This window comes from Pogonomyrmex barbatus, unplaced genomic scaffold (genome assembly GCF_055798465.1).
Source record: "Pogonomyrmex barbatus isolate J1 unplaced genomic scaffold, ASM5579846v1 scaffold5, whole genome shotgun sequence".
NCBI classification, from domain to species: Eukaryota; Metazoa; Arthropoda; class Insecta; order Hymenoptera; family Formicidae; genus Pogonomyrmex; species Pogonomyrmex barbatus.
Window position 1 is genome coordinate 9,672,177 of NW_028297149.1, and position 13,719 is coordinate 9,685,895.

General features: G+C 47.8%; 1 protein-coding gene across 13 annotated transcripts in view; it reads right to left on the reverse strand.

The window, feature by feature from the left end:
• Positions 1–13,719, reverse strand: part of ds (dachsous cadherin-related 1) — a 305,901-nt gene that overhangs the window by 41,662 nt on the left and 250,520 nt on the right. For all 13 annotated transcript variants that reach the window (XM_089081625.1, XM_089081628.1, XM_089081632.1 and 10 more), the window contains one exon: positions 10,700–11,182. In XM_089081625.1, coding sequence (XP_088937751.1) covers positions 10,700–11,182 — 483 coding nt within the window. The remainder of the gene's footprint in view (positions 1–10,699; positions 11,183–13,719) is intronic.

A 13,719-nucleotide genomic window follows, 5' to 3' on the forward strand; every position in this document is an offset into this window, starting at 1 on the left:
ACGATGGTTTCTCTTATTTTGCTAATTAGCTCATAACGGGTTCGTCCGGCTCGAGGTCGCCCGAGGAAGCTGATCGATCCTCTCGAGGGCGGTGCCGCACGCGTCATGGTAGCGTCCGCGAACGACAACGCGAATGGTGAACGTTTACGATGGCCGCGAGAAGCTCGTGGTCGTCTTCGGTGGATATTCTGTCGCTTCGACGCCTTTCGCTCTCTTCCGCCTCTCGGTGGTGATGTCCATCCCGCGGCCGTAACTGACCGAATTACGAGCCGTTCCATATTAAATTCCGGGCACCGGCGCGGAACGTTCTTTCATGGCGTTTCCACTCGACGACAATAATAAAAATGGCACGTAGATCTTTTCATTCTAATATCAAAACATTAGAGTAAATTCCAACATTTATTGCCGGTAATAGAAGTTCAAACGGCGGAATATGTAAAATTTACCGTGATTCGAACACCTCCGCAATGTCCGGCACTCTTGTCAAGTTTCTTCGAACGGATAATCGTTATATCAACAAATCGCCGTTAGACTTTTCATGCCCGATAACGACGGGATGACAAAAAGGAGCGAGAGTAATCGCGATTTATTACGTATGTAACGGGGAATCGTTTTTGCCTCGGATTTCGCGCGGCTTCGGGCGCAATCGATTATTCTGGCGAAGACCGTGGAATGTCCCGGTGTCAAGTCGGGTCTTCCAGTAAAAGACCGACCGTTTGCATAAATTCGTGGTTTTTTAATTGGACTGGTAGGGTCCGCTTATGGCCGACGATCGAGATAGCGCAACCGCGCGAAAACGATCAGTCGAGTTCGGGCGCGCCGGACCCGAACGAGTAATTGAGTATCTCGTTAATTAGGAAATGGCGCATAATCAAATTTCGGAAATATGCTTAGACATGCCAAGCGTGAATGGCCATTGAGTTGTTCGTCGCGATTATAATTATCGCCTGGCGGCCTCCGATCTGGATGCATCTCTCGGTATCGCGGTAACGATGCTCCGGAATAGTTGCATGGCGAGCACTGTAAAACTCGGAATCTATTTCGGGAACTCGTGAATTCTCGATGGATATATATATATACTATATGTACAAAAGAAAAATCGAAGCAACGAACGGTTGTCGAACGAACCTTCTGGAAAGCTTGCGTTAACAATAAAATAAATAAAACACCGAGAAGTGGTAAATTAAAAGAAATAATATTCGGTACGATACAACCGATTGAGAGACATTTGAAAATCACGAGGCTATCGTGTCACGGAGGCGCCAGGGAGGACACCGTCGGGAGGATCGATACCGTGCCTCCGCGAGCTCGTCGCAGCCATTGCCGCGATCGCATAGCGAAAAACGATCTCGTACTTAAATAATGATGATTAGCCGCGGGTCGTGGTAGCGTCGAGCGACGCGACGAATGCGATGAAGAAGCGATACCGTGGCGGCGGTATGCTGTCGTTGACGGGGGTCCCGACTCGTTTCTTCCCCCTTCCTCCTTCGTGCTCGCGCACGCTCGTTCTTACCACGAACCTCCACCACTGAACCTTCGCCTTCATCCTTCCGTCTCCTTCGACCCGCCGTTCCGCTCTTGCCCCGCGTTTCGAGTGTGCCCGTTTACGGCTATATCGGCGTCCCGTAGCGCGACCGAGCGGGAGCAAGACTCGCAAGACGTTAAACATCGAGGTCGCGCGGCGATCCTCTCAGTCGGAATGATATTCGTTAATGGGAGTACGGCCGCTTCTTATACCGCGCGCGTGTAATTGAAAACTGGCAAGAAATTTAAAACGCTCAATCTACGACACGTGAACCGGGTCGGCTCTTCTACCTTTTAGATCGTACGTCTCTCTCTCTCTCTCTCTCTCTCTCTCTCTCTCTCTCTCTCTCTCTCCCTCTCTCTCTCTCTCGTATAATCTCTCGCGGGAAGAGATCGCGTTTGAACCGACCGACCGAGAGAGGTATAGCGATATCTATTGACACTTCGATCTATCGATCGACAGACCGATCGTATCCGTCTTACGGACACGTCTGTCTCCCTGCCTGTTTGGCATGTCGTTCAGATCTGTCTCCCGCGGCGAGGCACGTTTAACCGCTCGCGATTGCGTTTGTTCCCTCCCCTGCGGGCACTACGATACCATGTCCAGTGCGTTGGGCAAATAAAGATGCCTATAATCTATATAACATATGCAAATGTCTCCGCAACCTGTTCTGTAACAATAATTCGGCGCGAACCGGCGCCAACGGAGGGATTTAGATGCGTACGGCTAAAACGCCCGCGGCGCCGAAGAAAACCAAGCGTAATCAATGGGGGGGTTTGTTGTGTCAAGCGCAAATAATTGGCCACGGTTTGCGCGAGTGCATGTGGCATACAATAGCGCGAGAAAAGCATACGTTCGAACAAACGAATAAAGCTTCATACGTATGTTGGATATCCCGGAATGAAGACACGGTTAAATGGTCGAGTGTACCGTCCGGCAAGTAACCATACGGAGAAACCACTGGAAAAGAGATGGCGGGGTGATTCCAAAAATGTACGGTAACAGAGACAAGACAATGGATAACATTATAAGGCCGCCCGACTTCCAACGACGTAAAAGTAAATTAAGATCAGATTCATTCGCATTATGGCTATCGTAATAATCTACATAATGACGTTGCCTTCTTCGGCGAAGCAAAAACCGCGAGGGATGTTTTTTCGCGATCGAAGAGTAAGCGAATATTATCTCCAAAAATGCTGTGAGATGCGAAAGATGAAGCGTGTTGAAATTATCGAGATTTATCGAGATGTGTACACGTAAAAAACAAAATTGATATCACGGGAAGATATTGAAAGGTTAGAGTGTGTTACATATTATCGAAGCGCTCAGACAATTCGAGTGTCAGTGTGGGAGACACAAGACGAGACACACGATCCAATGCACAATCCAAGACCGGATTGCACACTGCCAGCTGGAAGAACCGATGGTAAAATCGGCGCTCGCGCGGAGCATCGACGTGCACTCGTATCGCAACCCTCCGGCACCCCCTTCGTCGGTTTCTTTTCTGTCGGGACAATCTCATCTAGGATTACACCTCGGTAATTCTCCCGCAGAAAGCCCAACGAAATTCCAGGCATAACGGAGCCGCTCGAGGGATCGGATCGCCGAAGGAAGAGCGGGAAAAAGATATATGCGCGGCTCAACACACACACACACACACACACACACACACACGCGCGCGCGCGCGGACGCAGGGGAGACTCCACACGCCGCTCTGTGCGATGGTAAACGGTGATAACGAGGCGCGAGATAAGACTAAGACGTGGAGGCGCATCATAGAAGACGGCGGAGAAATACGGGAATACGAAGCCGAGAATCCAGCTCTATCTTCCCTCATCCCCTCGTACCCCGGCGGTATGTTACTATCGATATATCTACAGAGTGTCTCAGAATCAGTATGTGAGTTCTCTCAATCAACTGGGGAACAAATCAAGAAGTCGACGATTATCCTAACAGCATTCCACAGGTTATTAAACGCGAGCTAAATTGAGCCTTGCAAAGGCAATAAAGTAAAACATCCTTACATGTTGTCGCGCTTCCTACGTTAACATCGTGCATTCGTTCGTAGAAGCATGCAGAAATACGGACTCGCGATTTCCGGGATCGCTCTCTCGTCATAGTTGTAACGCGGGACTCGAAACGAACGAAATAATCGTAGTTCTTTCGTGCGAGCGAGACTCGTCGTTGAAATCGCGGTTCTACTGACATGATACATCCATGCATCTGTGAATTCCAACGATACGGCGAAGCGGAAACGTGGGGGAAACAGTATTCGAGGGATTAGCGTTGCAAGTGATTTTGAACCTTAATATATGCAGCACGGACAATCTTGATAATCGATGTGCTTATCGAGCTCGGAGGAATATCGCCGAAGAGGCCAGAGCTAGCGCGTGGCGATGCGTTGCTGCTCTTGTTCGCGGATGCGGCGAGTTGCAACGTGGATGGACGGCGAAGCACAGGTAGCTCGCGAGAACATCAGAGAATTCTCGACTGGCGGACGAGACTTTGATGTAACGTCGAAGGGGTAAAAGGGTGCGCGTGTGATTAAAATACGGAACAAAAAATTTAGAATGGAACTCGAGCCCCTCATCCGCATCCTCCGAGCGATTAGCCACGCGTTGCCACGCACGATGTAGCGTTTAAATTGAACGGCGCACGAATACCGGAAAAGACGAGAACCGCGCGCGATTGCCGGGGATCGGAAAGCTATATAATGTCGGTTGCAGCACGGCCGAGATTTCTGCGATGCTCGTTGCCTTCCTTCTTGCCCCGGTGCGCTTTATAACGCGGGATTGAAAACGATTGCGGTGAGGCGACGATGTGCGAGCGGCCTGTGCACGCGTGTATCTCCGTGCGCATACGTGTGTTCGTGCTTCGCACGCGCGCAAATGCCTCCGCCAGCCGAGATAGCGAGGCCTACCTGTGCGCAGCACGGTGTATCTCGCGAGCATCTGCGAATTCCATCGATCTCCGAACGACCTCCGCGGTGTAATATACATTCAAAGGCGCTTTTCCGAGATTCTCTCATTCGGCGAAGTAGCTCGGAATCGCGACTCGAATAACAATAGTCGCTGCAGCACTCTTGCCTGACATTCCCAGAAGTAGCAACAATGTGGCGAACAATGATAAAATAAATTTACGGAAGAAAGAAGCACGAGAAGGGACTCACACGTTTTAAAAGCGTGCTTCGATAGTATTTACCTAAGATTCGAGACAGGCGAAAAATTTTTACAATGCAGTTTTACTGAAAGCTAGTTGCAAAATCTATCGTGGATAAACGATTATCGCCGCTGTACGATCTTTTAGTAAATTATTTGCACTCGATAATAAACAGCTGCAATTAAAACTGCTGATATAAATCAGTACGCGGAAAATCTAAACTCTCGGAAATTAAGATAAGATCGCAGAAAAGCGGCTGACTTTATAGGCAATATTCAAATAAACTTCATAAACACAATTGCGGATAATGCGATATGATAATAATTATAACCCATTCGCTAAAATATTTTTTTTCCTCGTGTCAGCTGTACTCAGGAGAGTTTAATGAAAACATCGAATATAAAGCTGACGACAATTAATTACACATACACTGCGCGAAACTTTGTACTTCTCTCGACTTCGCTCGGGCGTGCGCGAAGAAAACTAATTAAAATCTCGGGGACAAAGGCGGTGGCGTGCTGAATTAATGGCGCGCATAATTTTAAATAACAATCGGGCCTCGACAGCGACAGCAGCAAACAAATTTAACGATTGCGCGTGTATGCGAAGAACAAGAAATATAAGAAGAACAAAGAATCAAAGAAGAAGTTAGTATATCCGAAATCGAAGAATGATTGGGACGAGAGATTGCGAAATTCGGCATTCAACCCAGCAAATAAAATTTCGTGAAATTACGTAAATTAGATCGCGAATATTCGTCGTTTGAATGTGATAGCGATTGCGTTATCGATATTTCGATCCATGCATCTTAATGCGAGTTTAATTTAGGATCCTTGTTTTTTTCGAAGTTTGCCCGTTGCGGATTCCGAAGAGACGATCATCGCGCGGAATTTGCAAGTCCGGCGAAAGCACGTATACGAGAGAACAGGGGAGTGAAAAGAGAGAGAAGAGAGCAGGGGGGGGCGAAGAGAGAAATACGATGACGAGATTCGGCGACGAAGAAAAGGGGCGACGTACGTCATGACGAGGCACGCTTTGGATCACGCTCATGGAAGAAATGTATACTTCGAGCCAACGAATTCGTGGTAAGCGTTCGTTCGTCGAATTCAACAAAATGGGATGTTGTATTTACTCAAGAAGTTAGACTGCATTATAAAATAATATAAATAATACGATATATTGATGATAATTAACAATAAAGACGGCGCGAGTATCGTATCATTAACTCGAACGAGCATTTCTTATGATTTGATCATCGCCAAGAGTGGCGGATTATACCCTATTCCGGAACATTACAGCCAGATCATTTTACGCGTTATATCCGGATATATCTTTATGACCAGTCTTAAACGGCCTGCCAGCGTGCCGTTGATCTTTATAGTGTCATCGTTAAATTCGTAAAGACGGACGACGTGTCGCACGGATAAGATTAGGTTTGGTCGGTAGTGAAGTAGTTCCCAAAATATCGACTTTATTCGTTTACTTTTTGTATCTAGAGGAAAATTTGGACGGTCAAATTTACGGACGATACGATGCTATACTGGGACTGATAAGAGCGGTTTAGCTACACCTTGTCGTAAATTCGAGAAATTGCTTCTTTTATGTCTTCTCGATAGGGGATCACGCTACACTTTCAAGGCAGCGTAGGATACAAATCGTAGATCCCACGATACGTCTAACGCGAGTCTCCAATTGCGGCAAGAGGAGTTGACAATCAGCGAACTTCGGATTCCTCTCTCGACGTTCCTCATCTTTCATTCCTCCTACTCTCACCCTACTCGCACCCCTCGGGCCGCGCGCGCTGTCTTTTCTTCGCGCACAAGAGAGGAAAAGAGAAGTGAGTGGTGCTGGGAGCCCTCAAAGCAAGCGCGCGGAGCGGCGATATTTAAAGCATATGCAAAGAGTGCAGCTCCGTAGCGGCAGCCCCCTCTTGGTAAGGAAAGAGGGGCAAAAAGTCTCGGACAATGGCGGCTTGCGTTCGGCTGCCCGGAATCCGACTCACGACGATTTATGCGACCTCGGCGACGGTCCACCTCCTCCTCCTTCCCCTCCTTCCTCCTCCTCTTCCTCTTTCTTCTCTTCCTCCTCCACCACTACCACTATCATTTCTTCTTCCTTTCGCATTCGCATCGTTTCTCCTTCCCTCGCTCGTTGCGATCTCTTCGTTCGGCTCGCGTCTCCTCGACCAGCATTCGAGAAGTGTGCATTCTTTCCACGCGAATGCCAGGTCCCGAAAAGTACGAGATTCTCGATTCAAGAATGCCGAGGTGAGATTACCTCGAACTTCACTCCGCGTTACTCGATCTAATTATCGGCGCTTTGAATTAAGATGTACCCGCCCCGACAATGAAGAACGTCGTGATAATTGCGAGAGCGAACTAACAGCGCGAAATAATGTGACGACTCGTAAAAGATATTACTTCCGTACATCGCGCTAACTATGACACTAACTATGCGAATCTAACTATGCGAACGCGCGTAGTCCATAACCCGTTTGTCGTTACTCGCTGACTTTTTTCGCAAATCACCGCCGAGGTGCATAATCGAGCGCGGCAAACCGACGAGAGAAAGAAAGAGATGGAGAATAGCGCGACTTTCTGATGAGCGGTTGCCGATTGCGCCTTGGCTTTCTAACGAAGACGCTTGTTACCGTCGTTATCGCCTCTTCCGCGTGCTGCGAAACTGCTGTTCAACAACGGTCGTCTTGTTTCGTGTTGTTCACATCGGGCTTTCACGGGAGAGAGCAAAGTACCCTCTGTGTGTACCGATTGACCGGCTCGTCGCGCGTCGATTTCTCAACGTGACCTGTATCAATGTCGCCCCGGTCGCCTCCGGTACTTTCTATCAGCGATCCACGTGTCAATTACCATTCGTGTTTCTCGCGTCGCACTTTCCGTGCGTACGAGATTCCTAGTAAGATAAAATCGAGCGAATAAAATTTCAGCGCGACGCATTGATTTCGCCTGATCGCCAATTCGATTTCGTGCCTCAAAGTTCGTTTCCCAAATCTTCAAATCCACGTCATCACGATTTCTGAACACCCTCCCCTTCCCTTAGCTCGAGGATTGGTCTCGGCACAAAGTTGGGAGCGGTCGCTCGTTCCGCGGATAAGATAAAGACCGGTCTGGACTTCTCTAGTCGACGCGATCACGATGCGTTGGACTCTCCCCTTCGCTTCCCAGGTACCATAAACTCGACCGTAAAATGAAACACGTTCCTCACTTTGTCGCCAGGTTTTATGGAAGGATCGGGACAGCCGACCGTCCGCGAAACGAACAACTACTTCCCAATAAGGAATTCATCTACGTTGATTTTAACAGCTCCGAAGCGTCGTCGAAATAATCGCTCTTCCGTCGGTCGTCACCCCTTTAACGATTCTTCGTTTTTCGTGATTCGCTAGAAGCGCTCGCGCGAAATCTGCTTCATCGGAAGGTGATCATAAAATGGTAGTTAGTCCCCGTCTCTCGATCCTCGTTTTACATCAACATTTGACTCGATCCGCTAATCTGATTGGATATCTCATTGGCAAGTGTCGCGTTGTCAAATAAGACAAACCGATCGTAGTCATTATATCACTTTAATATTTAAAAATTAACTCATTTGATGAGGAATGAATCTATTTGTTCATAGATTTCGATTGTATTAAGAATTTACAATCATCAAGCATGTTTTTTTAATGCGCCAATCAATGGTAATAAAATTTAAATATCACATACCTGTTGACAAAAGGATAATATTAAATTCCGAAATAATGATTACGTAATATAAATTTGTAATACGAATATTTTAATATTAAGATTTGTTTGTTATTATGCTGGAAGCTAATCGGTCAATATAACTGATCTAATCAAAATCTAATTTCAAAGAGAAGTTGGCCATTTCACCACTTCCTTCGTTCGGGATCCGGTCTGACTTATTGGAACAGGTGTCGCAAAATGGTAGCACGGATCGCCGGTGCACATCAATGTGCGCCCGCGAGATTCCTCTTTCTCTCTCCGGCACAGCTGAAACGAACCGCACCTGTGCCGACGATCGTCGGCCCGTTCAACTTTAATCTGATAATCTGATTGGCTGCCGTGTGTCAAATATTGCGGGCCTGAGTGTCAGGCCGCGTTCTTCTGCGCGAACTGGTTTTCGGTCGGACGCGTGGCCGATTGGAAGTCGGATCCTGAAACCGATCGACCAACCGACCGACCAACCGATCGGCCGATGCCGGAAGAATAGCTTTGAATGCGCGGTGTCCGAAACGATATTCGTGTCATGTATAAGGCACTTCACGCGCACATTTCGTTACATGCTTCTTTATATTCTTTATATTCTATGCTTCTTTATATTCTTTATATTCTATGCTCGAGCTTTAAAGGATACAGACTTCTAACCAGCATTGGGCAAAGTGAAAGTGTAGAAATATTCCGTCAAGGTTCCGTTCAATTTTCTAAAATCAATTAGTTTTGAATTTTGAAAGGCGTGTCAAAGTTACATTTCACTCAAAATTCATCCATCATAGTCACTATGTCACAATTATGATTTGTCTCAATGTTTTTTAACCCCCGATAGCGCACTCTCTTTCCCTTCGTCTGAATTCGCGGGCGCAACGAAAGAAAACGAATAAGCGAGACGAGAGATGGCTCCGAAGAGAAAGAATGACGAGAGGAAATAGAAGATAGGAGAGAAGAAACGAAGTAGAAGAAGAACGGAAGGAGGAAGAGAGATCCACGACGTCGCTCGGCGAGGGAGGTATAGCTTCGCGTTGCATTGATATGCAACAGGCTGCATATGCGGGCCACGCCGGGGCGAACAATATGACCACCGGTAAGGCACCACCGTGTAAACTATCCTGCATCCTCAGGCCTATAACGTACCGTGCCGCTCGATACTGCGCGGGACAGTTTACACGGCGCATCGGCGTATACGGCGCGGCGAGCGCGGGTCGTGACGCGCCGTATCTTGCATCGGATGTACCACCAGTGTGGAAACACGGATACGTACTTCTCCTCTCTTTCTCTCGATCTCCCTCGATCGGCTCGGCTCCTTCCTCTCCGCTTCGTGTCCCGGTATATCGGCACGGAACAATCCACCCACCCGTCCGCGACCTTACCGGTGCTCCCTCGTCCTCCCTCGTCTCCTCTCCCTCTTTCTCTCCTTCTTCTTCTCTCTCACATTGTCCACGATTTCAACCTTCTCCCGCTGCGAAAATCCCGTTCCTTTTTTCGAAGACCACCTGTTTAGCTTAAATTCGCGAAATCCCTTCCCCCCCCCCGCTAGCCTGCGTTTTCCGAGTCATTAAATTTTATCCCGTGGAATTTTCTCCTCGACCTATATCGCGATATCATGTTCTCGGAACGTAAAAAACGCAGATACTGCTATTTCGCCGATCTTGTATAAAGAGAGGAGAAGGCGGAGTGGGTATCTTCATTCGTGATGCGCTTGGGCTTTTAGATTCGCGAATCGTGCCTGAGCGTACGTCCACGTGCACGTATGTACACGTAGGCGTTTGCAAAGTCCTCGGTATTTTACTCGTGACGCGACTATGCTAACGCGGTAGCGCCGCGCGTGGAATACGTTTTCGAGGTATTCGTTGGTCGAGGATCGTATCTCCGTTTTAAAAGACCAGCTAGATTAACTCCGGTATGCAAGTGTTTTTACGCAAACCTCGTAAATGATTTCAAGTAGTGATGCTGCCCCAAGATAACTTTCAAGCTTTTCCAAATGCAAACTCGGAAATTCAGAACGCAACGAGAAAGTATGCAACATATACTAATGCGCTGCGCAAAAATTTATCATAATACTGGTATACATAAATAATTCATAAATTTATAAATAAAATTAATAAATAAAATTTACATATCAAGTTTAGTACAAATGAGTACAAATATAAAAATCTCCATTATTCTTATCCTGTCAGTCACAGTATTATCGGCACGTGTTCGGCGTGATGTTACACGAGCGATGATGCGTTACACGACGCAACAGCCTGTCAATGAAAAGGCTTAACATAAAGGCGAATTGACATACCTGATGACGAGGATGACGCTGTCGCGGTATCCTTCACGCCGCCGAGGACGGTGTTCTGTGGGATACTTTCCTTAACCGTGACGGTGTAGCGCGGTTTCTCGCAGGAGGCGATTCTGTGTGCCGCGGAGGAGACGGTGACCTTGACTTCGGCATCGGCGATGCTCTTCAGACCGGCCGCGTCTGTCGCCGTTATGTTGAGCTGATGTAACGGCGACCGCGAGAGTAGACTCGGTCTCGCCACGTGCAGTTCGCCAGTGTTACGATCGATATGAAAGACCCCAGCTTCGTTGCCGCTGGTGATGCGATAGGCAACCTGGCCGAAGAGGCCGGCATCGAGATCGGTCGCCACCAGTCTCAGAATCGGACCATGCACCCCACCGTTGTTGCGTACGGTCACGTTGTACTGGCGAGGCTCGAAAATTGGCCGATTATCGTTCACGTCTGTCACCTGGACGCGTATGATCGCTATCGTACTTAGTCCTCCTGCAAACAGAATGCAACATATTAAATATACGTGATTGTAATTACAGAATTAATGACTGTAAGAAAAAATGAGATCAAGTGCAGCGAAGAAAAAGTCATTTGGATTTCTGACAAAAAGTAAAGTAACATTGAAATTTCAAAACTGACACACTTTCAGCAATTTTACAAATACAAATTTGATTTGACGGACAGTAATTAATTATCAGAATTACGCGGTTGAACACGTATTTGGGTGCTCGTTGGAGATCGCGAATGATCCAGGACGCATGCGCGGAGGCGAGAAGAGAGCACATTATGTTTATTTTATTCTCGGTCGAAATCCTCTTATCGAGCCAAATAATGTCGGGATATTAGCCGGCATAAAGAATGAATCTACGGGGACGCGCCCGAAGCCGGTCGACATAAATCACGAGCGTTCCGTTCTCGCGGCCTTTTCTCGGACCCAATCAGCCGCCGGAGAGTCTCTCGCTCTCTCCGTTCGTCGAGTTTTCTCCTGTTTCATCTCGCTCTCTCTCTTTCACGTTCCATTCTTCTTTCAGCTTCCTCTCCCTCGGTCAATACCCCGTCCCTTTCCCTTCGCATTTTATTCGGATACACGCGAGCACGTATGCGTCGACGTGAGCTCCTTTTAACCCCCGCGCGCGGGGTAATGCGCCGCTCGTGGTAATATTTCAGATCAGACGCGAGAAGCTTACGGAGTCTCCCCCCAAATGGCCGTGATCTTTTGGAGCACCGTGGGCCACACCATGGGGTAATTACTTCGCTAATACATCGATCGCCTCATGCGAACGATGCGAACCACCGCTAAAGAAGCGATTGTGCTATTATTCTTCGTCCTTGCAAATTATTCCTAGAAAATTACTTTGTTTGATAGTGCAGAACTCAAACAGCAAGGGTTGTAAGAACTTCACTTTGTCGGCGGCTCGCTGCATCTACATCGCTAAACTAAACTCGTAATACATCTCCCGTTTGAAATTAATCGGAGATTATCTGCTAATTCTATCTCTCTATTTTCGTATTGAGCGTGACGCCGATGAACAACGAGAAATTAGACGCGACGGGATCCGGTCATCGCCTCGGATTTAGGCAATGCCTGACGCAAGTGTTAATATCAAAGACAGTATGTAAAACGGGTAATCCGATGTTTAAACGGTTTACAACCGTAACTCACGGTAATGTATGGACTCGGCCGAGCGGAGCTCTCTCCGAGCGCGAGGAGATTTATAGGTGCGAGTGTCATTGGAGTTATGCGTCAAAGAGCCGGTCCCCGATACCCAGTTTGTGATGCCACCACGATCCCTCCTCCGAGAAGGAGGCTCTCTACACGGATAGATGAAGCATCCGATCGTTTGTGAAACATCCAGAGACATCGAATGTAGCATCGATCTCCAGAATCATGGACACGGTTCATTTGTGAAACCTATCAGAAAGACTAGTTGCGTGCTTCTCTAACAACGGTCAATTCTTGACCGTTGGACACGGGCGCTTCCCGCAGATCAAACTAACGCACTTACAGTATTTCTTTTTCCTTTTTTTCCCGGGGCAAAAAAAATTGATTACGCGCTCTCGCGTTCGATACGGAAGACACGGAGAGCGCGCAGCGCTCCAAGTACGAACGGATGCCGACTTCCTGGGGATAGTTCAACGGCATTTTAATGTATGTTGCCTGATATTTTCGTGCCCGCTGCAGTCCGGCCCTTTTAATTTCACGCGGTCGATCGCCGGGATGAGTTCTTTTCGGGATTCGTGCGGCGGGGGATACTCCGGAGGAGCTCCGAGAGATTTATGCGGCCGGTAGGTGCGGCGGTGCTCAACCTCATATAGAGAAATTAACGCGCCGCGCGGGGAAATGGGCTCTCCAAGACGTGCGTTGCGGAAACACGCTCGTAAGTATTGGCATCCCATGGGCTTAATTAGGATCATTTTTTAATATCTCCAACTTCTTTTTTTCCATACCCACCGATCCAAAGTCGAGAAGTAACTTTTCCTTAAATCGCACGCAACGGGTTGAGCATGGCAGACACTTGCTTTCACATAAGCCTGTAATACGTTTCTTTTTCTCTTACCTGGGCGAAACCAGGCGTTCCATTAATATGCCATGCGCGAATGCGCGCACGCTGATTCTGCGATATGCTACAAAGTGCGAACTGAAAGCTCGCACGGTGACATATCCGGGATTATGCGCGGTAACGCGGCGGGAGTCGAAAGGGTGAAATAAATAAGCGCGAAAACGGCGCGGACAATGACAGTCGGTGGGAGTTTAAGTCCCCCTCCCTCCGGAGATTTATGACGTCGGTGCCAATAAAATCACCTTCCAGCGTGGCTTCGGACTGTGCATCGCGAAGTCGGTGCATCCATCCGAACGTTCCTTTCTTTACGCGTTTCTGTACCTACCTACGATAGAACTGCGAGACGAATACGCGCGATATCAAGATATTTCAAAAATGGAAAAAAATATTTTTCCTTCGATCTGTCGATTTTTCATCAACAAAGCAGCGATAAAATCCAATCTCGGAATATCTCGACATGACAAAAAC